Here is a 27156-nt window from a genome sequence, read left to right as displayed (position 1 = left end):
TGTTAACTGAAGTGCAGACTTTATTCCTCAGTTTTCCCCTGATGTCTTTTTTTTTTTTTTTTTTTTTTTGGTTCTAGTGCCCCATCCAGGAGAACACATTCCATTTAGTTGTCATGTCTCCTTAGGCTCCTCTTGGCTGAGACATTTCGAGCAAGTTTTGACACATTTATAACAATCCTTCTTGAGGAAAGGAAATTTGGTACTTAACTTTTTGTTACACATGCACCTTTGTTTTTTTGATGCATCACTGCTAAAGGGGTTTATTTTATTGCAAAAGTGCATACACTTTAAACCATACTAAAAATGGTTCAATGACAATATGAGTAACATTTCAGTTGCTCACTCCATTGCTCTGTGGCAGGACTGTCCAACTTCTGTTTTCCGTACCTATTTCATGTACATTGTCCCTATAATTTCCTAATTTCTCATTAATTTAGCCAGACAGCTACCTGGCAACATTGCAAATCTTGCAGGTAGTAGCAGAACTGCTGATTCTCCAGGTGGCCATTAAGCAGCTGACTCCATTCTTTCTCTACCACTACCTGAGACCTGAAGGAGTTACCTGTCTCCTGCTTTTCTTGTCGGACGGAGCTTAATTTGTTTTATCAGTGACTATTCTGTTTCCTGTTCCTGAAAGGAAAGTCTTAGTTACATCGTGTCTAGAAAGGGTCAGGAAAAGAGAGATGGGTTTATCATTGATTGAAGGTCAGGAGGAGAGATGGGTTTATCACTGATTGTCTTCTGATTTAACCACATATTAATGAGAAGTCTTTTCATTGCACAGATGTCTACACATTACTAGGTGGAACTTCTGATCCACCAGCTCACCCTGGCTTATTTTAATGCAACTGTTAGTAACTTTAATGCATAGTTAGTACACAGTTTAATAAGTTACTGTTAATGTAACTATTTGATTAAAAAAGAAATTTCTGGATGAATGCTAAATTTCTGGACGGATGCAGGACAATAATAAGCATAAAGTGAGATTGTTATCAGCAATCCTGGCAAGGTGACAGATGTCATCTGAAGGAAAATTTTGCATAGAAACTATATGCCACTCTATTTTTCCCCCAACTCCTATCTTTCTTGCCAAATTAGAAGGAGATTTTCAGTGAAAAAATGACTAATACACCTATTTGCACTAACATTATTATATTATGCCTACATTAACTTGATGCAAAGTAAGTGGATGGAAAGGAAATATTGCGAGAGTGAATGTGCATAAGTACTCTCAAGGAAATAGGTGTGTATCCTCACACGTACAGATTCTCACATGTATAGCACATTGATAATGTGATAGCTATATATGAAAAAAATTGGTGTAGACTTTAGGGGCAGGATGTGTGTGAATAAGGCCTTTTCCTGGGTATGGAAGGGTTAGGTCTGGCTCGCCCCATCCCCATTCCTATGCTCAGGAGCTATGTTAATAGACTTTAATAGGGATCAAAGTAAGGCCCATTTGGCCCTCAGCGTGTTTGTGTGAATATAGCTTTGCAGTAGTACAGCCAAGCTCATTAGTTTATGTATTATCTGTGTCTGCTTTCATGCTACAATGGCAGAGTCGAATAGTTGCAACAGAGATCATTAATATTTTCCATCTGGTGCCTTACAGAAAAGGTTTACTGATTCTTGGGCTAGAAGCTTTGTAGACTGCCCTAAGGCATGACCCAATTCTCCATTTTCACGTTCCCCTGCACTGGTACCCATAAGCCAACGTTTCTGTCCATGGGCCTTCCACACCACATGGCTTGTTTCCTCCTAGCCCTTTCCCAACACACAAATAGAAGCAGAGAGATAAACACCTATTTCTAACGCCCTTGGGTAGAAGAGTCACAGATCGTTAACAGTGGATGACATTTATCGATTACCGTCAGTATGCCTTGTATGTGCTTCATTCAGTAGGCGTTAATCCTCACAGCCTTATGTGGTGGGTTCCATTACTCCACTCACGTTGTGACTGAGGAAACTGAAGCTCAAGAGGTTAAGGGTTTTGCCCTGAGTCACAAAGCTAGGATGTGGTGAGGAAGCATTTGCAGTTAGCCAGGCCTTTTACACTTGTCCTGCGCACGAGTCATTCACGACTGAGGAAGCCCTCACCTGTGTTGAGTGTGCCGTCCCCAAACCTTTAGCACAGTGTCTCTTGCTGTTTCTGTCTTCCTCTCTCCATTAGCAAACTCCCAGTAACTAAATGTCAGTGATTTTAAATAGGAAGCAATTTGCAACTTGGAATGTTTTCTAGTCTTTGAATAAATCTAGCTAACATACCCATTTTCCAGGGAGTTTTCATTTTAAACCTTTTGGGGGAATGTTATCCAAGTAAGTACTTAGTATTTTTCAGGGTGATGTCAATCTGGAAGGAATTTTATCTGCAGGATGAGTATTTGGGCAGAGGGCCCCGCATGAGGCGCTGGTGGTTGAATACTTGGACTAGATCATCCTTTGAAGGAGCAGCAGCAGCCTGTGGGATGGCAGGACCACGTTCAAGAGACCATTGCTTGTTTTCTCTAGAAGGCAGAGCCAGATAAGCATTCTGTAACTGAGTTAATGAAGAGCGAGATCTATTGTGAGAATGCAGACTGGAATCACTTCCTGTCTGATGGGCTCGCTCAAGGCGGTAGTTTGCAGACACATCCGGTCTGGAAAGACTTGAACATCAGAAAGAGAACTAATGCCGTCCTGGTCTAGCAGCATAGATGGATTCAGCTGTTTGAGTTTATTTTCCAGTTCGTTGGGGTTTATTCTGGAAGTGTGTGTACGATGTAATAAAAGTACGTTTTGAAATCAGTAATTTTTACTTAGCTTCTGTGGGGGACAAGGTAAGTCATTCCACTTACTAGCTAAATGATAGTATGGTTTGTTAAGGGCGTCTGGAAAGATCAACTGGTGTCACCTTAGTAGGAATACAGTCATTATTCTTACCCCCAAAAGAAATAAACTATCAGATTTTTAAAAAAAGTCTTTATTTTTTTATAGCAGTTTTAGGTACGCAGCAAAATTAAGAGGAAGGTACAGACATTGCCCACATAACCCTGCCCCCACACATGGATGGCTTCCCCATTATCAGTGCCCCCCAACATTTGTTACAATTGATGAACCTATATTCACACATCATAATCACCTAAATTCCTTATTTTACATTAGGGTTCATTCTTGGTGTTGTACATTCTATGGGTTTGGACAAATGCATAATGACATGTACCCATCATAGTATCATACAGAATATTTTCTCTGCCCTAAAAATCCTCTGTGCTCCGCCTGTTCATTCCTATCCCCTACAATCCCTATCAACCTGTTCTTTTTACTGTCTTCAAGGTTTGCCTTTTCCAGAATGTCATCTAGTTGGAATCATATAGTATATCCTTTTCCGATTGGTTTCTTTCACTAAGTTATTATATGCATTTAAGTTTCCTCCATGTCTTTTCATGGCACAGTATCTTATTTCTTATTAGTGCTGAATAATATTTCCTTGTCTGGATGTACCACATTGTATCCATTCACTTGCTGAAAGATATTTTAATTGCTTCCAAGTTGTGGCAATTATGAATAAAGCTTCTATAAACATCTCTGTGGGGTGGCTGGTTAGCTCAGTTGGTTAGAGTGCAGGTTCTTAACAACAAGGTTGTTGGTTCAATTCCTGCATGGGATGGTGGGCTGCACACCGCCCCCCCCGCCCCCCCACAACTAGATTGAATTTAGAGCTGAGTTGTGCCCTCCACCACTAGATTGAAGGACAACGACTTGAATAGGAGCTGATGGGTCCTGGAAAAAACACACTGCTACCCAATAAAAATTAAAACAAAAAACAAAAAACATCTCTGTGTAGTTTTTGTGTGGACATAAGTTTTCAACTCCTGTGAGTAAACGCCCAAGAGCACAATTGCTGGATGGTATGATATGGTAAGAGCATCTGTAGATTTCTAAGAAACTGCTACACTCTTCCCAGCTGGCTGTACCATTGTGCATTCCCACCACTAATGAATGAGAGTTCCTATGCTCCACATCCTTACCAGCATTTGGTGGTGTCAGTGTTGCAGGTTTTGGCTATGTTAACAGATGTGTGAGTATAGTGATAATCTCATTGTTGTTTTAATTTGCGTTTCCCTGATGACATGATCAAGCATTTTTTTATATGCTTGTTTGTCATTTGTGTATTTTTTGTGTGTGTGTTAAGTATCTGTAAAAGTCTTTGATCCATTTTTAAATTGGCTGCTTGTTTACTTATTGCTGAGTTTTAAGTATTTGTATATTTTGGATAACAGTCCTTTATCAGATGTGTCTTTGCAAATATTTTCTCCCCGGCTGTGGCTTGTCTTATCATTCTCTTGACATGGTCTTTTGCAGAGCAGTTTTTTATTTTGATGAGTCCACTTAAGTATATGTTTCATGGATCGTACCTTTTGTGGTATACCTAAAAAGTCATCACCATACTCAAGGTCATCTAGGTTTTCTCCTATGTTATATCCTAGGAGTTTTATAGTTTTGTACTTTATATTTAGGTTTGTGATCATTTTGAGTTCATTTTTGTGAATGGTGTAAGGTCTGTAATGTCTGTGTCTATATTCTTTCCTTTGCAGGTTGTTCTAGCCCCAATTGTTGAAAAGACTGTCCTTGCTCCACTGTATCCACCTTTGCTCCCTTGTCAAAGATTAATTGACTGTATTTATGTGGGTCTATTGCTAGGCTCTGTATCCTGTTCCACTGATTGGTTTGTCTATACTACCAGATTTTTAATTGTCTACAATTTTACACATTCTATAACAGAGGGAGGTAGAAGTTAGTGAAAACTCCTGAAAATGGGGATAATTATGATGCACACTTGATCGTGTCATCTCTTTCTTTAAACTTTCTAGTGACTTCTTGCCCTCAAATAACTGCCCTCTCCTGTGTCTTTGCTGTGCTTTTAGGCTCTGTGCAGTCATTTGACTCCTGCTAACTTTTCCTGCCACATCCACATCTGTTGCTGCTGTTCCCTCCCCTCCCCTGAGCTCCCCAGCCTCACCAGCTTCTTCCAGTTTCAGAAACTGCTGGCTCCTCTCCCGCCCCAAAGCCCTCAGCCTATGGTTATCCGTGCCTGGGACAGGTCAGCCCTCTCCCGCTTCCTGCTTTCTGCCTACGTGACATGGAAACGTCCATGCTCACCTTCTCTGTGCTGTCAGAGAATCTTGTATACAATCTTCATCGTGAGCCTCATGAGGGAAGGAGCTTAGTTTCTTAGCATTTTATTTCCAGACTCTGACATGGTGTCCCTTGGATGGCATGGATGTTTAATTTCACATGCTCAGATATTAAGCTCATAGTGTCAATTTTCTTATGGCCGTCCCTAATGTAGAATGATGTAGACGTTGGCATTTAATACTGTTTGCTTTTGTTCTCAGAAAACTGTTTTGGGTTTTAGATCTATATAACTTATATTTTGAATAAATAAGAGCCTCCCATCTTAATGCTTAAATCAGCAAGACTTGGAATCTAAGGGACAATTTTCCTAACAACCTTCCTGGGTCACCCTTTTCCTTAGTGTCGAGTAGTGTTGTCTGCTGTTGCCTCTTTCCCAGACCAGATGTGTTCAGACATTCTGAACACTGGCCTTACTACATACATTACCAATATATGTGCTCTTCTAAGTAAAATGTTAGTCTAATGAAAATGTGGGACTTTTAAAAATCTTTACATACCCGTGTTTCTTCTAAGTTCATATAATATCCCTTCTGCTTCAGTGGCACTACTTGCAATGTAAAATGCTTGTTTCCCAGGGATCAGTTTAAATTTTAAGGTGTGATTTTTTTAAATCAGTAATTAGCCATTACGGCAATCTTTCATAAAAACATTCTTGTCATTTATCAAACAGGAAGGTGAGCAGGCTCAGAATTCACACATGTAAAATTGGTTGGTAATTCATGGGTATATTTTTCTCTGAATGTGTTTCATTTGATCCCTTTTCTTTAGACATAAATTAGATTATTTTAAGTGTTAGTGTCTCTCTCCGCATGGAAGCAGAGACTGTTTTGTGTCTTGGCTGACTACAGCATATGACTTGACCCTTAATCTTTACCTGCTATTTGCCAAGCACGCCTGTAAACAGGTCGACATGGCATTTGTGACTCCAGCTGCAATTGCCTTAGGTGAGGCACTGAACTTACATTAAAAGTGCCTCAAGCCTTCTCACTACTGGGCGCCCTTCTCAGCACTCTCATGTGCCACACTGGGTCAGGCCCAGAAGAAAACAGCTGTGCTGGCAGCGTTGTGCGGTCTCTGCTTGTTTAACCTTTGATGTCAGGAGCTAGGACACGGAGGAAGACTGTGACTACCCCACTCTCAGGAGTGGAATAAAAGATTCTCTTGGCACCACGTCTGCTGCGCTGAAGAATCTACAGGGGTTTAGTTGCCTGTACAGGGCACAGCATTTCATCTTACACTGAGAGACTAGGTATTATCTCTTGCTATGATAATGTGTTTTTTGTTTTTGTTTTGTTTATTCCACCAGGTGTGAAAATTGCCAGGTGCCTTATGTTGCAGTCTGTCACATAATCCAGATGGTTCTCTAGTTCCACAGATACAAACTAAGTGAAACACACAGGCAGATGGGGTGGGGTGGGGGCAGGGGTGTGCCTCACTATCTACGATAGTGCTTTCCCCAAATAGCTGTAGGTAAACCAAGTTTCATAAGATTATCTCATCTTAGTCATAGGTGTGCTTCATTCTTTAAATGAGCCCCTTTGTTATGTGTACTGGTTTTGTAGCAATAGTTCATATCCTCCGCCAAAGTAGTTTTTACAAAAATCTTGGTACATCAAACTTTCTTAAATGGAGCCATGCGCTTGGCACCCCTGAAAACCAGTTAAGCACTTTCTTTTGACCTGAAGAGCTAGTTCCTCCCTAGAGAGCGGGGCTCTGGAGTCAGGTGGGCTAAGTTAGAATCCTGGCTCTGTTGCCTGATGGCACTTACTGTCTCTATCAGTTTTCTCCACGGTGAATAGGATACTAGTGATAACTTCTTCATAGGGGTGTCATGAGGATTAAGTAATTAATACATGTAAATGCCGAATCACTGCCGGGACTGCATATGTCAGGTGCTTAATAAATGTCTGTTTCAGTATATGAATGTTTCTTTCAGAATAGTCTTTTGTTCCCTTTAAAGAGGGGTGGTGGTGGTGGGAAAGACTTAACCTGGTCAAAGAAGTCTTATTACTTAGTTCCTATGAAGCTCTCATGGAAGTAATTTAATCTGGAAGAGAATGAAAGAAAACAAATCAGGAAACTATAATGCCAACTCTCTAAGCTCAAGCTGACTATAACAGAACTTCCAAACCTCACTGGCTTTATAAAGTCCAAACTTATTTTCTTCTCAAGTGTCAGACAGATCGATGTAGCCAGGCAGCTGTCCCAAGCAGTTTCCCTCAGTGTCGTGATTCAGGCATTCAAGTACATGCCAGCTCTTGGTTTTGCCATACTGGAGTTCTTTACTTCAGCTCTGAAGATGAGGAAGAGAGAAAGGGAAGCAGAGAAGGAGAGGGGAGAGAGAGACAAGGGAAGGGGATGGGGAGAGAGGGAGAGAAAATGAATGAATGAATGAGAATGAATATGAACTAAAACTCTTACAAAGGATTGTAAGGGCCAAGCCTGGAAGTGGCAAATGCACCCTTTCTGCTCTCATTCCATTGGTCAGAACTAGTCACATGGCTCCAGTCTACCTGCTGGGGGTTCTGGGAAGTCAGTTCTCCTTATGTGCCCTGTTGTAAGAAGCAGGATAGATGAGTATCCAGGTAGTCTCTGGCACAACAGTTAGCCATGTACATATTTTCTACTAGTGGTGTACGTTTTCTGTAATTAATCTGTTTGTAAACTTCACTGTCAACTATTTCCGACATTCTGTATAATGCCAGAGGAACCAAGAGAATTTATAATTATGTTTCTTTCTTAGTTTAGAAATTTTCAGGGAGTCAGGGAATCTACTGAGATATCTACTTCTGAACATTTTATTGCTGTGCAGTTGTCCAATAAAGAAGGGCAGTGTCTTAATGTACACCCATGACAGGCAGGTTCCTATTAATGAGAAGGTTTTTATGCTTTGTAGCCTTCTGGTGGTCAGTAAATGACAAAAGGCAAAGAAGTTAATGATCCTGCTGTGACTGAAGTTACGTGGGACAATCTAAGAGTAGAGATTTTATTTTACTGCTCTTTACCGTGTTTCCCCGAAAATAAGACCTAAACAGACAATCAGCTCTAATGCATCTTTTGGAACAAAAGTTAATTATATTATAACAAAATAAGACTGGGTCTTATATTAATTTTTGCTCCAAAAGATGCATTAGAGCTGATTATCTGGGTAGGTCTTATTTTCGGGGAAACACAGTAATAAATATGGCTCACTATTGCCACTAGTATTTGTACTCAGGTCTGAGGGGAGGGATGATGGCAGCTGTCTGTGTCTTATATCATCAAATAAGTGACTTGCTTCTGTAGGTTTATTTATAATATTTCACTTGAGCAGCTCTTTTGAATCATAATTTGCCTATGCACAGGTTGAATAGTTTACTTATAACAGCCAACCTGGGGGATTTTATAGCTACATGGACACACCTTGGGACTGTGCTTAAATAAGCTTACAGGTTAATATATACCTCACGTTTTGCAATGCTTCGTAGTTCTGTTGGACTGATTTTGAATCCCGTTTCTTCTGCCAAGGTTCAGATACTTAACACCATTGGGAAGCAGTATAATGTAATGGTTGACCACGTGGTCTCCAGCATCAGACTGAGTCTGGATCCCAACTCTGTCACCCAGTCACTATGTGACCTTGGGCACTTTCATTGTTTGTTACGGTTGCCTAGGTATTTCTGGTAACAAATACCAGACTGGGTGGCTTCTGTTGTATCAACAGAAATGTATTTTCTCACATTTCTAGAGGCTTAAAATCTGAGATCAAGGTGTTGGTTGGGTTGGTTTCTTCTGAGACCTCTCTCCTTGGCTTGTAGATGGCCTCCTTCTCCCTGTGTCTTCACATGGTTTTCCTCTGTGCATGTTTGTGTTTGAATTCCCTCTTTGTATAAGGATACTAGTCATATTGGATCAGGGCCCTTTCTAATGACCTGTCCAAATACAGTCACATTCTGAGGTACTGAGGTTAGGACTTCAGCATATGAATTTTGGGAGGATGCGATTCAGCCCATGATGGGCACTTAGCTCTGTCTGATCTGCAGAATGGGTTTGTGAAAGTACTTTATAGGGTTGTTGTAAGTATTCAAAGATACTGTGGAAATACATTGCTTAGCATAATACCTAGTACATAGTGAATACTCTCTAAATAGAACTATTTTTATTACAATAATAAATCTTATATCTAGCTGTGTCACATGTCCCAACTGGGAGATGATTGTATGCACAGCCTTTTAATTATTGAGGAGTGGGATTATTGCAATCTTTCTTGTACCCTCACAGCATTGGAACAGGCTGCCTTCAACAGGGCAGAAGCCCAGGAGTTGTGATCAAGTGGATGGGTATGGATTTTGTGCTAAAGATTTCTGAGTGGTCTTCTTTGGCTGTCATTCTGGTGTCATTAGGCACCACAGAGGCTGTAAAATGCTCTCAGATGTCCTGAGTCCTGCAATGACCTGCTTCAAAGTTTTACCAGAACTGGATAAGCACCTGGAGAAGAACAATGTATGTGAGGGGCGAGAATCTGAAGGACTTTTTGCATTGTCCAGGAGTAACTATAAAATCATAGCAGTAGATCACTGAATGTAAGAATTATCCAAGTATTGGAGATGATTTTTAAGTAATGCAGTGTGTAAAAGCAGTTAGCATTCCGCTGATTGTTTCTATCCAAACAGTTCTAGACTTAAGAATTGGTAGAATTCTGTAATGCCGATACAATGGTAAATTATCATCTCAGGCCCAAATAAGTGCCTGTTATCTAAATTCCTGGCATTTCTTCTTTCAACTGATATAAGTATTCTTTGTTTTTTAAAAAAGTGCTGTTACTGTCACAACACAGTCACAGCTTGGGTTAACCATTAGCAAGTATGGCTCCCCACTAGGGTCAGAAGAAGGAAGGTTGGATTTCAAGGATTCTGATGGAGTAAGCTGTCCAAAGAGGACAATACAGCGGTCAATCAAGAGGAGCTTCGGATGTGGTGGGAGAGTCGTGAGGTTATTACATCCCACGCCGTGAGACCATGCATTGCTGGCAGTTGAGTTCTACAGGCACATCATTTGTAGTTCAAACTAGATCCACTTAGTGCATGGGTTCCTAAACTTGAGTCATGGGCACTGTTAGCCAGCTGCCCAGTCTTATCAGCTTTTCTTTTGAAATGATTGTGAAATATTTGTCTTTTAATAAAAGTTATTAAATAACGAGTAGGAGGGATGTCACATACAAATACATAAACAAATATGAATTTATGTGAAGTAGTTTTTAACTGACTAAAATAATAGGAATACCTACTCTTATGGTCATAAATTCTAAATATATCTTTATTAAGGATTGGTGGAACATAGAATTAAGTAATTGGTTTTATGTTACCTAACTTTTTTTCCTATAAATCTATTCACCTTTCTTTTAAAGAAAACAAAACAAAACACTCAGCAGTGACAACAAAAAATGCTTCCCTATCAAGCCCTTTAAATGCATTTCAATTACCCTCATAGGTGTCCATCTTCTAATATGAAATCATCACATTGTACACCTTTAAAAAAAATCACACTGTACAACCTAAATATATGTAATTTTTATTTGTCAGCCATACTTCAGTAAAACTGGAAAAACAATAAGTTGCTGTTCCATTGTAAAAAAAATGTAGTGAGAATAATGCAATAGTATCTCTGACTGCTGTTATTTCCCTCCATATAGGTCATTCTATTATTGCTGCTTTTTTCTTCCTTAGTTCTTTACTTATATGTCTCTTCCCTAAAAGTGTTCCAAAAATTTGCTTTTTTTTCACTTGGTTCAATTAGTTTTATTGATTTATTTTGCAGGAAAGAGCAAGTTAGTACCTTGTATCAAAATATCAACCTTGTGGAACCAAGACTGATTCAGCCATATGAACATGTTATAAAGAACTTCATCCGTGAGATCAAACTTCAAAGCACAGAAACGGAAAGCCTGGCCATTGCAGTGAAGAGGTATTGAAGTCCTTCCTTTCTAAGTGGTGTATGGGGTCCTTTCACTGGCTCTGACCCCAGGGCGGGGAGCACATGGACTGAACTGCATGATCACAGTGTGACATGGGAAGACTTCCTGATCCTCAGGCATCTGGAGCTCTCTAAATTAAAGCCAGCATGAGGGAAGTTGAGTCAGGCAGTACTTCATAGGGTCAGTCAGCCATCCGGCAGCAGGTTACCGTGATCCTATCACATAAAGTTCAAGGCCAAAGATTCCACACAGAGCACTTCAGAGGGATTTGTTATCTTCTATCTAGCCACTTGACACATACGGGAAACTTTTCATTCAGAGAGGCAAGCAGGGCTCCATTTGAAGCCTGGCCTTGTCACTGACAGACATGTGACTTTGGGCAGGTTACTTAATTTCCCTGAGTCTCAGTTTCTGCATCTGTACAATGAAGCTGTAAATATTCATCTCCTCATGGGCTGAGACTTAATGGATATCATCATGGGTAAGGAATGCCCTTCCCACTGAGCCGACCAAGTGGTGGGTGCTCAGTAGTGCATCTTTCCCTTTGTCTAGCCCTCCTCTCCCGGCCTGCACTGAAAGCCTAAAAGCTGTTCAGCCCTTACTGTCACACAGCCAGTTTGTGTAAGGCATAGTTGGCTTATACAGGATATCCTACTGATTTTAATAGCAACCCAGTGCGAAAGAAGAATTATATGTGTTACAATCCAAATATCAGCCACTTTGCTTCCTGGAAAGGTCACACTCCTTTGTCATATGTTGGGAAAGAGGGCATTTTGTTTGTCACAATTCCTGGTTTTTCCCACAGAGGCTTCTTGCTGCCATGTGTTCCTCCAACAGATCCCAGCATGCTACTCACCTCGCTAGTCTCTGCCCAGAACTTGTAAACGGCCCTTTGATAGCATACTCCCGTGTCCCCTCTACCCCCCCACCCCCCCGCCCCAGTCTCCATGGGGGACAGGCAAGGGTTGCTCCTCTGTTCTTTTCCTTAACATGGTGATGAAACTATCTAGTTGACCCTTTGAAGTAACCAAAGCAAATTAAAATGTAGAGGAGAAAATGTTTTAAAACATTGATGCTAAGTAGGCCTATTTTTATAGTCCCAGAGTCATGCAAGAGTTGAACTACTCATAGGGGGTTTCTTACGAACATTTTCACTTTCTGACTCTAATCTTTTCCCTCACGTTTGCCTGCTGTAGGCTTTCAGTAGGATACTAGGGTGTTTCTCGGAACTTCAAATTCTGTACAGCATTGTGGAGTGTGGATCAGAGCCCCAGAATGGCCTCCTTTGAGAGGTGACTACCAGAGACACATATTGAATTTTTAGAGAGTCCAGTGGATATCTGGTAAAATAGACAAACTCTCATGTACACACACAGGTACACATATGCAGACCTACACAATGATATGTGGGGCATACACACACACATGCACATGACCACTATGGATAGTATTAATATCATGTAAACCCATAAGGGAAAAAAAAGAATGGCATTCTTTGTGTTCTTATGACCAGCTAGGTTGCTCTGAGGCTGTGGAGTGACTATGTTACATTGTGTTGAGTTGTGTTGGTGCATCTCCTCTCCCGGCTTCTGTGCTCTCTGGGTGGGATCCAAAGTCAGGCTCTGTGCTGAGCTCTGGGCCTCGTAAAGGCCCCTCACTCAGCTACCAGAGACCTCACTGAAGCATTGAAATGATGACTGTGACCATTTTCTTAACATCCTAGCTAAGGACCATTCATCCTCTCCTCTATTTTTCGGTTGGGGAAGGTCTCAGTCTTTTCGCTCTGCACTTGGACCTGAAGAATGGGCGCCTAGTGTCCTGGTAGGCGCCCTGGACTGGTTTAAAGTGGACACACCCAAAACGCTAGACATTTTACTAGGAATTAGGAACTCCCGCAGTGAGTACTGTGTTGTTACAGACTAACCAACCAAAAAACAAAATTGTTGCTCAGAAGCGAGAAAGGCAGAAGGAACACGTTTAGGAGGAGTCCCAGGTACCCTGATGTTTGGGACTGGGGGTCTAGAAGAACTGGCTTGAAAAACTGGTCATAACAAAGGGAGAAATGGATATGGGGCTTAGCTATTTACAGTCTCACAGTTCACTAAACAAACAAACAAAACCTAGGTTTCAAATAGCAAGTATTTATAAACTGCAACTAGCTGACTTTCTGTATGTTGTCAACATGACTTTGGGCAGGCTCTGAGGGGAGGAGGGAGTAAATAGGAGCAGAAACTAGCAATAAAGTCACTCAAAATTTTACTTTGGGATCTTACCCCACCCCTCAATGCTTGTTTGCAAGTTTACTAGCAATTACACTAAATGCATGAACAAATTGTGTTGTGAGGGAGTAAATAAGTTAAAAGCAGGTAGGATGGTATAGCGGAAGTCATCACACTAGAAGAGGGCGGTCTACTTAGGTCCTGTTGTCTAGTTGTTATTAACAGCATGTTATTGAGCCAAGTCAATGGACTCTAAATCTCATGGTGGCTGCTTTCAAGTCACTTATAATCTAGTCGAGTGGGCAAGACGTATGGGTCTGAAATGTAGGTAATTGGACATACAGCTGAGATAGAACAAAAATAATTTTTTTAAGGCTTAATCTGAAGCCTCAACCATTGTAAAGTGACGGATGTCTCCAGACTAGACAATTGCTAAATAAAGCTATCTTGAAACTCTCATCAATGAAATTTTCCCATTTCTAACTTTTTTGGCAAATCGGTATGCTCTGCCTCCATAGACATGTAATATATTGATTACATTAGTAAAAGAAACAGAAATTTCTGAAGGGTAACTGTATCTGTATTCTAGAACTTTAAGGAACTTAAAGTCAGTAATAATTGTTGCGATCCCTGTTTTCTTTCCTTCTAACTGCAGCACATAACGTGTGTTTCACAGAATGTCATTTCAAAATTATATCTAACTGTATCTTTGCCATAGACGTTTTTTTGTCCAGGGTTGTAGCTCAGTCATGGCAGCAAAAAGGATTTTTATAACAGCCTACCAGTGATTTGGTATCTTTTCTGTTCTTTGCCACAATCTAGTTTAATTCCATTCTATCCAATCTATTCCATTTATTTAATATTTGGTTTTAATGTCCTTTTATATCCAAATGGTCAAATTGCTGATCTCATTTTATTATGTGGAAGGAACAGGGACTATTATTTTAAGTGGTGTGTTTCTCCTCATTTGTAATATAAAGGGCATCAAATAGAGTCGAAGTTTTCTCTTCATGTTACAAGTTCAAGAGTGTTAAGAAAAGGTGTGCATCCTCTTGAATTTCAGAGCCCAGGACAAGGCAGCCATGCAGCTGAGTGAGTTGGAAGAGGAGATGGATCAGAGGATTCAGGCTGCAGAACACAACACGCGGAAAGACGTGAGTGTGTGGTTTTCCTTCATGCAGTGACTCCTCATGGAGTGTCTTTCATGGACTGGGCACTTGGGTGCAGCAAGTCCAGGCTCTCCACAGCGTCTCTCAATTAGGGCATTCTGAGTGGTGGTGGTTTCCGAGGGCAAAGAGCAAGAACAATAATAAACAAGTAGTCAAATAAATAAAGCGGGTAACTTCAGGTAGTGACAGGTGTAGTAAAGAAACAGCGTGTGTGATAGACAGCATCTGGGAGAGGGCACGGCCTCAGGTTGGCAGGTGTGGGGCCTCTTTGTGGACATTCCATGGCAGCTGAGGCCTGAGGGAGAAGGCCTGGCTCAAGTGTCACATGCCACTGTCTTACTGCCTATGTTTACTGCCAACTGTAAGTCTAGATTACAGTGAAATTAAAATTCTCTCTGGAAACATTGGTGTTTTATAATGGAATATAAATTATGAATAAACGTATATTCCATATGTACTTTTATTCATCATTATAAAAACTCTTAGAGCTGAAAGTTGGACACTACCTTCAGTGATTTCCATAGGAGAAATAATTATCTTCTTTGCTTATAAAACCTATTTGGGTGATGAATGTTTATTGGAAAAAGAAAATAGACATATTTCTTGGAGTAGCAAGTGTTGGGTTCCATATTTTTTTTGAAAAACATTCCATTTTTTCCTATTCATTTGTCCTGTTAACTCCAAGAGGCAGCAAAATAGAGTGAGAAGGGCCTGAGTGTTGGCATTTGATAGACCTTAGTTTTCTTCCTGGCTCTGCCCTTGTCTGTGTTAGGTGGTGCTGGAGAAATGACCTGACCTCTCCGTCTTTGTTGTTCTATCTTTAGAATGGGATAATGCCACCTACCTACCTGCTTTCATGGGGACTAAGCCTGATGGTCTCTGTGACTGCCCAGCGCAGTGCCTGAGGTGTGGTGGGTGCACCGTGGCTGTTGCCGTCCTGCTCTTTGCTGTTGCTCTGTGTACTTTTTAAAATTTTATTTTTAAATTGTAGTTGACATACTGTTCTGTGTGCTTTGTGTCTTCTCATATTCTTCACTTTATTTTACCACATATATGCCTCTGGGTCTCTTTGTTGTCTTACCTCTTAATAACAAGTTTAATAACTATTTGGATGTCACATTCAACAGAGTGAATGATTCAGAGTCTATGGTCCAGCTTTAGTGCGATGGATCTCCCATTCTTCTGTTAGCACTTTATTTTTTGTAATCTAGAAAGAGTAGTCATATTTTTCCTGCCTTTTGTTTCTCTACTTATTTAATCTGTGCACTCATTCACTCATGAAACATTTACCAAGCACAGATGTTATTCTGTCATCAAATCTCATTGCTTCTTCCAGCTAAGTACTTCCCAGATTTGTTATTGGTAATGAAGTTCTTACAACTTCATATTTTGTTAATTATAAAATCGTCCTCGGTTTCCTTTGCTCTGGTACAGAGGTGCAAAATATATGGCCTCCACAGCATCATTTCTGTATTTTATAGCAGTGGCATATGTGGCCAGTCGGTTGCTGCATGGATGTGGTCTCTGAAACCTCAGCAAGCCACTGCCAACTGAGCAGCTTTGGCACTGGAATGACACCAGTGTGCCAGCTCATCCTGTTGTCCACCACATGCCCTTCTAAGTGCAGTCTCCCTGGAATAGCACATCCAGGCTAATGGATGACTTTTCCTGTGTATAGAAATTTGCAGATGATATGACTGGAATTCAGATAAGGTGTCAGCTCTTGGAAAAAAGGGTAACCCATCAGGCCTTCCCAATCCTGATGATATGATAGGATTCAGGCAAGCACTGGGGCCCTTGGCTGTGCCACATCTTCCAATTAATTGCAGCAGTAATTAATTAGATTAGCTCACTGACGTGCTACGACCCTCTATCACAATGTGGGTAATAGTCTTCGAGGTACCACTCCAGGTGATATGTGTGTTTGCAGTGGGATTTGCAGTTTTTTTCACTTTCGTAGGTTTTAGTTCCAGAAGTGCCATGCATCTACAGTCATGTGGTTTACTGCTGCCCTCCCTTCTTGCCCTCCCTCTGTGGGAGACTTGGGATCAGCCTTAGTTTGACCCAAAGTGTTTCTCACCTATGGGGTTTTGAAGAACCTATTTAAATCAACAATGTTTTTTCTTTTAGGAAAAACGCAAAGCTGAGGAAGCTCTCAGTGACCTCAGACGTCAATATGAAACAGAAGTAGGAGATCTACATGTGACGATAAAGAAACTCAAAAAGGTAGGTATGTGACAGCTAGACTTTTAGGAATAGCCTCAGGGTAGCAGTGTGTCTGAGTCATTAGTGATGAAAAACATTTGGAATCACATTGAAGCAGCAGATGGAATCAGATTTCAGAATTAAATTGGACTCCTTGGCAAAACTTTTTTTTTAGGGGTCTCTGATGACCTTTTCTGTTTCCAAAGGCACCTTTCTTTTGCATAGATCTAATAAATATTTCTGATCCCTGAACAGGTGTCTGTCAAACCCGTTTTCTTTCCTTAGTCGTCACCAACCAAGTGCCCTCAATTCCCATGAGTCCAATGGACTATCTGCCTGTGACAGCAGGGATGCTGTTTGTCTTGGTCATGTGTCCCTTAATCCCTATCCTTAGCTTACAGTAAATACATGGTATGTATCCAGTGACTATTTAGTAAATGAAATGAATATTCCTCTTCTATGTAGAAAGTTCAGATCTAGGCGACCCTGATCAGCAAGAAGTGGAAGGAAAGTTGTTGAAGTGTGAGCAAAGGCTTGAATGCATTTTGGCTTTTGCTCTATTTGGTTCCTAATGAGTAGGGTACATTTCACTCAGTGGTGTGCTGGTAGATGTTTAACAACTGGCTCTGGAGAGGGGAGGAGGGGAAGGAAGAGACTGGTAGGATTTGCCAATTTCCATGGTTTAAATGCTCCCACCATTACCAATTTCAGTCTACCAAGTTGACATCACAGACGCAGAGGTTGGGAAGATTTTCTTTAAAAAGGCTCTTACATGCTGGGACTAATTGGCGCATGCACAGTACTGGACTAACTTCTTGCATATGGATTGTCTCCATGAAAAAATGGAAACATCTTGGCTAAAATGAATACTTAAAAAATAATCATCCCTGAAAGTGGCATTGTGAATTTTGGCACATCACTTTGCTTCTCTTTCTAGTGTTTATATTCAATAAGATTAAGTGATGATTAACTCTATCTTGAGGATTATTATAATTTGAGTCTCTGAAATTACTAAGAAGTCTTTCCAGTAGCCTTGGAAAATTTATTACCAATGTCAACCTTGTATCTAATTTCCAAACGTCATTAGATCATACATATGATGCCTGTATTACAGAATTTGAATGAACCAATCCCTTGCCAGAGTCACAGCTTCTTCTAGTCACTGCCTCACTTATTTTCATGTTCTCGAATCTTTAGACTAAGAGAATTTATGCAAGAAATGACAGTGTTTCTTGCCCTGATACAGCATATGATGAAGACCAAATAGGCAGTGAACAGTAAGAGTCAGGAGTGATGAGACCTGAGTCCTTAACGAGACTATGCCGATTTCTGCCTGAACACCTGGGGTGGTTGGCTTCATCTTTCTTATTTTTCAGTTTCTCATCTGTAAAATGTGATTAATAATGTGGTGTCCTGCCTAACCATAAAAACTGATATTTTATTGATTTGTAGTCTATTAAGTTCTTTTTCATAATTGAAAAAAAAATCTAAATCTTAAACTTTTTCTTCTTTTTAAATGTAGGTATAAATATCCTATTTTTATAGATGAGGACACTAAATTCAAGAAAGATTAAATAACTTATTCAAAGTCAGAGTGTGTTAAAGGATGTCAGAACTGTAGAAGAATTTGCAAAGTTGTTAATAATTGCCATTCCTTGTGCCACTGATTCTGAGAAACTCATTTTGCCCCCAGTTTTTCTTCTCTGAAATTGGTATGCATCTTAAAATCAATGGCTCTTCTCAGTTACAATCAGACATGTGGCAGCCATGACATAGTGTGTAAATACCTTCAGTTGATGCTATCCAGCAAGATGAAGGAAGGGAGTCCAGTGTCAAAGTACTTAGACTTCGGCTTGATGAAATAAGGCGTACATTTTGATCAGCACCTAAATATGCAATTCATGGACACCCACAAATCCTCACATTTCTTGCGAGATGTCAGCTATTTTTAGGGAAGACATTTTTGTTGTTCATGCTATAAATGCTCCTGAGCCAGTTTAGTCTGTAAATACTAGCGAGTCAACCAGCAAGTAAAGCTCATGTATGTATCCATGTAATTTTCTGTGCGTGTGTCTCTAGCTTCATACTATACTTAAATTTGTATTGATTCCAATCATTTAATAAGTATTTCCTGAAATCACTGGGCACATAGTTGAATCTGACACTAACTCTGCTCTTAAAAGTCTTAGACTCCAGTAGGAGAGTAGGACATTCATAAATACAGGATAGAAAGTATTAAGTGCAGATAAAGTTTTAGGTAAATATAAAGGTTAGACTCCTACGCAATGTATCTGAAAAGCAAGGATTGGGTTGCTTAACAGTTGGTTTCCAGAAAGGACTTTTCAATTGTTTCAAAGAAAATTTATTAAAAAATTAACTCCCTTTTTTAAATGTTGAAATTATTTAAAGCAATTTTTAAATCCTTATGGATTATATGTAGTTTAATGACTTACAAAGTTGTATAATGTTGAAAACTGAAGACTTCTAGATTTCCCATTTCTATATGTAAAGATGTTCCTAAACTTACTGGATTAGTCGAAGTAAGTTTGTAAATGTACAACTTTTATTTGCTCTTTCAGCTAGAAGAACAATCAAAACACGTAAGTCAAAAAGAAGATGTGGCTGCATTAAAAAAACAAATCTACGATTTATCAATGGTAAGAATCCCTTTTCACTTAGAGAACTACATTTCCTGTTAGACTACTATTTCCTAAACATAATAATGCTGTTATTTCAGTGTTCCAGGAGGAGAAGCTTAAAGAGAAATTAAAGTTTAAAGATAAATTAATACTGTAGTTGGAGAAAGTCTTTGAAATACCTTCAACCAAAGGTATTATTTATACAGGCTTTTTCCCTCAATGATACCTCATCTGTTGTGAATGCTTATATTTATTTTTTATTCAAAGCAATAATGGCCTGGCCATTAAACATTCAATAGTTAACTCTGAATTCTTGTAACATCAACTCTGGTCTGTATCCCTGGCTTTGTAAGATTCTGAGATATTATTGCCCTACCCTCACTCCAACTTTCCTCTTTCTGTCCCTTTTCCATCTTCTGTTTACCATATCTTTAGTCTTTCTATTGCCAATGCAGATACCATTTACATGTTTTGTTATCAGGTTTTCTTTATTTTGTTTTTAGGTTTGACTCTAGAAGTTGGAAGCCAATAATGAACATTTCCTTTATTATAACTCTAAATATTCTCACTACAGTTCCAAGAAGTGAACTAACATGAGCTAGAATTACATTTCTTTCTCTCCAGCCATTATCCTTGTGCCAATCAAAAGAGAAGGTTCCTAGCCTCAGGGTCAAATGTAACCCCTTTATGCACCAGTTCCACATTTGACACATCTTAGTTGGCTTTGTATTTGGATCATGACTTTCTTGTAGGGTGGCTTGTTTTTCTTGGATTTCCTGGTTGAGTTTTTGGTTCCTTGTTGTAAAAAGAAGCTCTGCCATCTTCATGATATCACTGATACCTTACAAGTGCCCATTCTTCCCTGTGCATGGATTTGTTTTTGTTCTCCTTAATAAATATTAATTTTGGGGCCCACAACATTTCAGTTCTTATTGAAATGACTTTTGTTTTTGGAATGACTTTTTTGAACTTACTACACATGTCACCTTGGAATTTCTGATCATTTTAGGTAGCTGCTATAGGATTCCTGTGCAGCTAGGTAAATAGATCTGTTTACTTCAAGGCCTCCTCCTTGAAAGAGGGTCTTCCTAGGATCTCTGTGTGTGAAGCTGGCTGTCAGACGGGGGGACCCTAATTACCAGAATGATTGGGGCGTGGATATTCAGAGAAGCTTTAGCTTTCCGTATAGGTGTCATTTAGCCCTTTTTAAAAAAGACAAGCCCTATCTCATTGCCCTTGAAATCAACTCTGACTATCTGCTGTTCTTTCCTAGGGTAAGAGCAGATACGGGGTTAATATACAAATTTAATCTCAATTTTCAGCTCTACTCTCACTCTCTGGGCTTCTACCTGCCTACCTGTGTCTTCTTTGTTTTACAGCAGAACCTTCAACACACATCTTCTGGACCTCCTTTTCCCCTATTTTCTTCCTTTGTCAGCACATTTCCACCCAGTTTCCATTTTCTAGAAATGTTTAACTTACTAGACTGCAGATGAGCCCCTCTTCTTTTAACTTTTCCTGCTTTATTTCTTTCGGCATTTCGTATTAATGGTGTCTCAAAAAGGAAGGAAGACACATTCATGTGCTCAGTCCACCATCTTGAACTGAAAGCCTCCAATGAATGTTTTTTTAGAAAAATTTATTAAAAATTTAAAAATTCTTTAAAAAAATCCTTAGAAAATTCTAATTCATTTAGAATTTCTAAAAGTTTTTTTTTTTATATTTCCTAACCATACTGGTTTATTTTTAAGTGCAAAACTTAATGTTAGGTGATGGGATTTATTGTAAAAAGTAGCCTGGTAATTATTGTAAAAAGTAGCCTGGTAATTATTGTAAAAAGTCTGCCTGGTAATAGGTACAAAATATTTATCTCTACAAAATTTAACTCTACAAAATATTTATCAGTAGTTTCATAGCTCTCGTTAAGTAAGACAGATTTTTAAATGTTTGGTCTCAGTTAATTTGCCAATAATATGTCAAAATACATAATGATAAACTCTTGAGTATTGGAGTTTGGCATCAAATGTCAAGTATTAAAAAAACAAAGAATAGTTTTGAGTATTTAGATTTTTGACACTTTAATACTTTACAATAATTTCAAATACCTTAAATTGATAATTCGTTGAATACCAAGATTTGGAGAATCAGGGAAGGATGAGGGTGATGTGTGGAAAAGATACACTATACTGTACTTCATTTCTCCCAAGTGAAAAAAATTTTGAATCTAATGAGCTGCAACATTCCTTTTCTCTAGGAAAATCAGAAAGTTAAGAAAGATCTTTTAGAAGCACAGACAAGCATAGCCTTTCTTCAGAGTGAATTAGATGCTTTGAAAAGTGATTATGCTGATCAGAGTCTGAATTGTGAAAGGTATGAAACTTCAGGTTATTTTTCAGTTTGAATGGAATGTTTATTTGCGTAACCATCTACGGGAATGAACTTCAGTTATGTAATAATAAAGGTTTATTTATTCACTTTACTAATATATTCTTTGTTTTCTAAATACTTTACTTCTAGCGTCAGATTTCCGAGTGGTTTATATTTTGAATTTTTTAAAAGACTAATTAGTTTAATTATTGACTAGGTAGGGCAGTGCAGGGCTTAATAAATGTTTGAATTAACTGGGAACAGAAGAATATACCTAAAGTATCAAGTGTCCGTGCTAATTATAGTACTTTGAAGATAGGAATGTTGGCCCTACTATGTAAAAAAGAGAAAAGTAGACAGCTTAGGCAAGTAATTTTCTTTTGCTGTTTTAGTTCTGCATTATGGTATTAATAACATAAGAAATAACACAGACATGTGTGTACATACATGTTTATATATAGATAGATATGTAAAAATGCATAAATGTGCAAATATAAAATACATAGTTGCATATAAATGTATATGTGTATGTATATGCATATGAAATGTATATACGAGTATATGTATATATACACATATATGTGGGAAAATATATTTTTTTGTTTGTTTGCAAACTTTAGTCAGAATCAAGGTCCTGTAATGGAAAGCAGTAAAACATTTATTAAGTGCTTACTATAGATATGTCCCTGAGCTAAATAAGGAGTTATATGTGTGGAGTATATAAAACAGAAAAGATGTGGTTTCTGCTCTTGAGAACTTCACATTTAGTTGAGGAAGCTAAAAAGCTAAAATACGACAGAGCAGATAGAAGAGCTGAATAGTGTGAGGCACAATACCGCCAGCAGTGCCACAGGTTGTTGCCCTGTGATGGGATACAATTTGTTCTGTTAGTTCAGAGGTGAAGAACTTTACTAAAAAGCAGACCCTTGAGGTGACCTTGGGAGGATGGGTAGGTTTATGTTGATCAAGGGGAGCAGAGACAACATCAGCAAGTAACTCAGGTAGCACTGCCATCTGCCAGGCCTGGTCCTTAGTATTTTACTGGTATTAACTCATTCAGTCCAGAGAATATCCTACGAGATAAGGACTTTCCTTACCTCCATTTCACAGATGGGAAAAGAGAGTCCAGAGATGTTCCAGGTGAGGCAGTCACCAAAGCAGGGGCAAGAACATAGAGACAGATAAGACTGGTTTGAGAAACAGTGGTCAGACCACTGGACAGAAACAAACTATTTTGAATAGAAAAGTAAAAGTTAAAAAAATAAAAAGTTTAAAGCTAGTTTAAGGCTACAATGTAAGGACCCTGAATGTTTGGCTAAGGAACTTAAATTCCTATGGAAAATTGAGAAGCTTTTAGTCTTCTCAAGAGAGTGAAGGGATAGGTTATTGTGGACAAAATTGGATAGCCTGAGAGTTTGGGAAGCTGGTAATGGGGGTTTGTATGCTTAGAAATGAGGCCGATGTAGAATAGGGGCTGGAGGTGAGTGGTTAATGTTCAGAGTGGACATTTTGAGGAGGAGGCCAGGGCTTCCTAAAAAAGCATCAGAGGAATTGGTGTGTGTGTGAGTTCATAGCCAACGAAGAAAGCCTGGCCTTATGGATTCCCATGGTTCAGGGCGAGGAAGGGAGGGAGAGCAGAAGTAGAGTCAAGGCAAGGAGAGAAGAAGGAATCAGAAGAAAGGAGAAAATAGCTCGGTTGGGATTGTATAAGGATTGGAATGAGCAGAGAAAGGTCAGAAGTGAGAGAGCAAACTGCATTGAAGGGACTGGTAATGTGACTGCCTTGGGCGAGGAACTTGGCAGAAGGTCAGTGGTTCATTCCCAGTGAGGAGCAGAGCCAGGTCAGTGGTGTGGGGATGGAACAGCTGGTGGGTGCTGAGAGAAGGATGAGGGGGAGCAGAGCTTGCACAAGGAAGCAGAGAGTGTGGGTGTGTCTGTGGAGTCCCAGGGGGAGAGGAGTCTTCTGAGGGCACAGAGAAACCGAGTAGGAACATGGGTGAGAGCAACCATGGCTAAGGACACACATCTTTGAACAGGTGAAAAAGAGTCTGGAAGGGTAGGTATGGGTAAGGCGGGACTGAACACCTGATTCTCATTCAAACATAAAATATAATTTTACAGGGATCTGGAAATAATCCGAGAGTACACGGAAGATCGAAATAGTCTTGAGAGGCAAATTGAAATACTCCAGTAAGTCCTCATATAAAATGCTCAATACATTTACATTTTACTTATTTTTTGTTAATAAAACGTGTGCCACATAAACCACAAGGTGCTGTATTCTAAAGACCGGGTCCACGTGTTTCTTCTCGCTGTGCAGCAATTAGCACATCCACTTAGCTTCCTGACTGTTTCTAATCCTAAATAAACTATTCAAATCCAAGGACTAGAGTATAAATTCTTGAAAAGTCTTCAGAAGTCAGGTGATACATCCAGTGTGGCTTTATTATACCTCAGTAAAGAATAACGGCCCTACCTTTAACTAAGGGCCTTCTCTGCAGCTCAGCACACTGAGAGGTTGTCAGGCATTGCATGTATGCATGTCACGGCACCAGGCACACACGATCATTCTTTCACTATTTATTGTGCTTGGTTAGAGGTATATTTTTCTTAGGAGTTTTATTTTTTTAAACCCTATTGGAAATACTACCCCTGCTCTATCAACTTCACAACTGACTTGCAGTAATTCTGGCCTCTGAGGCCCTTCCCCACCGAACCTCCCCCCTCTCCCTCCCTTTCTCTGTTTTCTACCCATTCAGTATTTTCTGCTATTTTCACTTCCCCCAAATGAAGTAAGATCAGGCCTGACAAAATTTTTTCCTACCATTTTTGAATGCTCATTAAGTCTCACCTGTGGCAATTGTAGAGTTGATGTATTACCATAATCCTGTTCATTCATTTATTTATCCATTCAGCAGTTTTTCACTCAGTGTGTTTTATGGGTCAGGTATGCCGTGAGCTGAGGATAGAGTGGCAAGCAGGGAAAAAAGCCTCTCTCTTTATGGAGATAGTCTAGGGAAAGAAGACAGAAATTGATCAATAATTACAGAAATAAATATAAAATCCCAAATGAAAGAGGTGGGACAAAAAAAAAAGGGTGTATCTTCTAAGGGCATCTAGTAAAGAGCTTCAGTCTAACCAGGATGGTCCAAAGCGTTCCGGAAGCAATGAATGAGCGGAGCTAGAAGGATGAATAAGCCTTCAGTAGGGAAAGACTATCCCCTCTCTAAGACAGAGGCTCTGTTATTATCCCCATTTTATAGATGTTGCTGAGGCGCTGACAGGTTAAATAACTCCCGTAAGTCATGTGGAAAGGACGTGCCTGAGTTGGTATTTGAACCCAGAGTCAACATTGGAGCTTAACTGGTACACGATGGTGCCTGGTGGGACAGCACCAGGCCAGGAGTAGGATGCAGGAGTAGCCAGGAGAAAAATGTGGTATAACACACCACATCCACAACCAGGGTGGGGATGTGTGCAAGGGCATAGAGAGTGACTTGTGGGGTTGTCTGGGTCCAGGCATTGAGGGATCAGAGACCTGCATCAAACCTATTCAAATGATGGACATACGTGAGGGAAGAGTGGTTCTGTAGCACAACTAATTCCTTCCTAAAATGCCTTGAGACCTTTAAAGAGAGGTGATACATCCATTAAGTTGTAGTTCTAGTCATGCTTTATGATCTCAGTTTATGAGGTGTGAAGGGAAGTGGTAGAAAGTTGTAAGAGGTGGAAAGTAGTAATTCCACGTTCTGAACATCGCAGCCTAAAAAGAAGGGTGACATTTACCTTCAGTAGTACTTTTCTGTATTGATTAATTTATTTAATGTATTTATTCTGTAGAACAGCTAACAGGAAACTGCATGACAGTAATGATGGCCTAAGGAGTGCCCTCGAAAACACTTACAGCAAGTTCAACAGATCCTTGGTATGACATAGAGTTTTTTTTTTAGTTTTTTTTTTTAAATTAAATTTATTGGGGTGACAATTGTTAGTAAAATTACATAGATTTCAGGTGTACAATTCTGTAGACATAGAGTTTTATAATGCATTTTGTTCTGTCTGTGGTAGAGTATTTTGATAAAAATCTTGTATATTCTTAGAGGAGAACTTATAATCATGAGAAGCTATTTCATATAATAAAAGGAGGCAGCATTTTCCCAAATGTAAAAAATCCCTCTGAAGAAATAAACACCTAGCTGTTAACCAACTCTTTGTTAGATATTCTAGGAAACCAGAGAAATATGTGTGAGGTGTGACCTGGGTCTTGGATGAGTTTATAAGGTAGTAGGGATCTAAGATATGCACAGATAGCAATAATAAAAGAAAACGTGGGCAATCCTGTGGAGGCATAAATGAAATATTACCCAGTTCAGAAGAGGGAGAGGGTGCTTCTGGCTGAGGAGTGTGTTTACACACATTGAGTATTCTTCATGGCAGTGACATTATCAGAGTGGGGAGGCCTTGGATTTTAAACCCTACTACAGAAACAAGCTAAGCCCCATTTGGAATTTGGAGGACCTTCCCCAGACTATATGTGATAGAATAGAAAGCTGCTTCTCCCACTTTTGGGATCAACTTTAAGCTTGATTTTCCAGTGCCATAGCTTTGGGTATGGACGGGTCAGTCACTAAGCGAAATTAGGGTTTGAGAAGAGACTAATAAAAATAAGTTGGGGTTGCATGGTCCTGACAGATCTGGGGAACTAGGTGCCGCTTTATAGCTTATACAGTAGGGTTTGGACTTAAGACACGCTGAGGAGAGTACTGTAAGCGGTTATTGCAATTTCCCCCTGGGTTTCTGTGCTCACAGATGCTCATGTAGGATACCAAACTTTTAATTACATGAGGTGTTAACTAATGTGGCACAGAGCTGACGCTGGTTGGTAAACACACAATACAATATATAGATGCTGTGTTATAGAAATGTACACTTGAAACCTATATAATTTTAGTAAACAGTGTCACCCAATACATTTAATAAATAAAAATATATATAACTGAAAAAAATGTGTACATGGAATAACAAAACAATACTTATGTATTACAGCGCGTAAATAATATATCACCAGGGAATACAATTTCTAGGAGCAGTCCCAAATTTAATGGTCATTCTCCTCATCCTCTGGGCTATGACAGGTATGTTAACACCTATTTACTTTTTGTTTGAATTCTGGATCAAAGTTAAAAGGATAATAAATTTTCTTAGAGGTAAATTAAAAGAATAGAATATATTTTGGGCACTAATTTCTGTTTCTACTTTTACTTTAAATTCCTGAAACATGAAGTATGTAAAGATTAAAGTAAAAATATTTCAGAGACGGCAAAGTGATTTCCTTAATTTAAGATGTTATCATGACTTGGTTTTATGTATTCGCACCTTTACCTCATCCCTAATTACGTCTTGTTTCTTAGAAGTGAACTCAGAGGAGT

The 27156-nt window shown here is 39.4% G+C and overlaps 1 protein-coding gene across 1 annotated transcript in view; it reads left to right on the top strand.

Moving 5' to 3' along the window:
* The window catches only part of RASEF (RAS and EF-hand domain containing), a 71607-nt gene that overhangs the window by 18910 nt on the left and 25541 nt on the right, over positions 1 to 27156 (top strand). Inside the window, exons 2-9 of the mRNA XM_019750093.2 lie at positions 10972 to 11118; positions 14411 to 14501; positions 16647 to 16742; positions 19301 to 19378; positions 21615 to 21730; positions 23849 to 23917; positions 25568 to 25652; positions 26774 to 26862. Of these exons, the coding sequence (XP_019605652.2) occupies positions 10972 to 11118; positions 14411 to 14501; positions 16647 to 16742; positions 19301 to 19378; positions 21615 to 21730; positions 23849 to 23917; positions 25568 to 25652; positions 26774 to 26862 (771 nt within the window). The remainder of the gene's footprint in view (positions 1 to 10971; positions 11119 to 14410; positions 14502 to 16646; positions 16743 to 19300; positions 19379 to 21614; positions 21731 to 23848; positions 23918 to 25567; positions 25653 to 26773; positions 26863 to 27156) is intronic.

Source organism: Rhinolophus sinicus, linkage group LG04 (assembly GCF_036562045.2).
Source record: "Rhinolophus sinicus isolate RSC01 linkage group LG04, ASM3656204v1, whole genome shotgun sequence".
Taxonomy (NCBI): Eukaryota; Metazoa; Chordata; class Mammalia; order Chiroptera; family Rhinolophidae; genus Rhinolophus; species Rhinolophus sinicus.
This window is presented reverse-complemented; position numbering and strand designations above follow the sequence as displayed.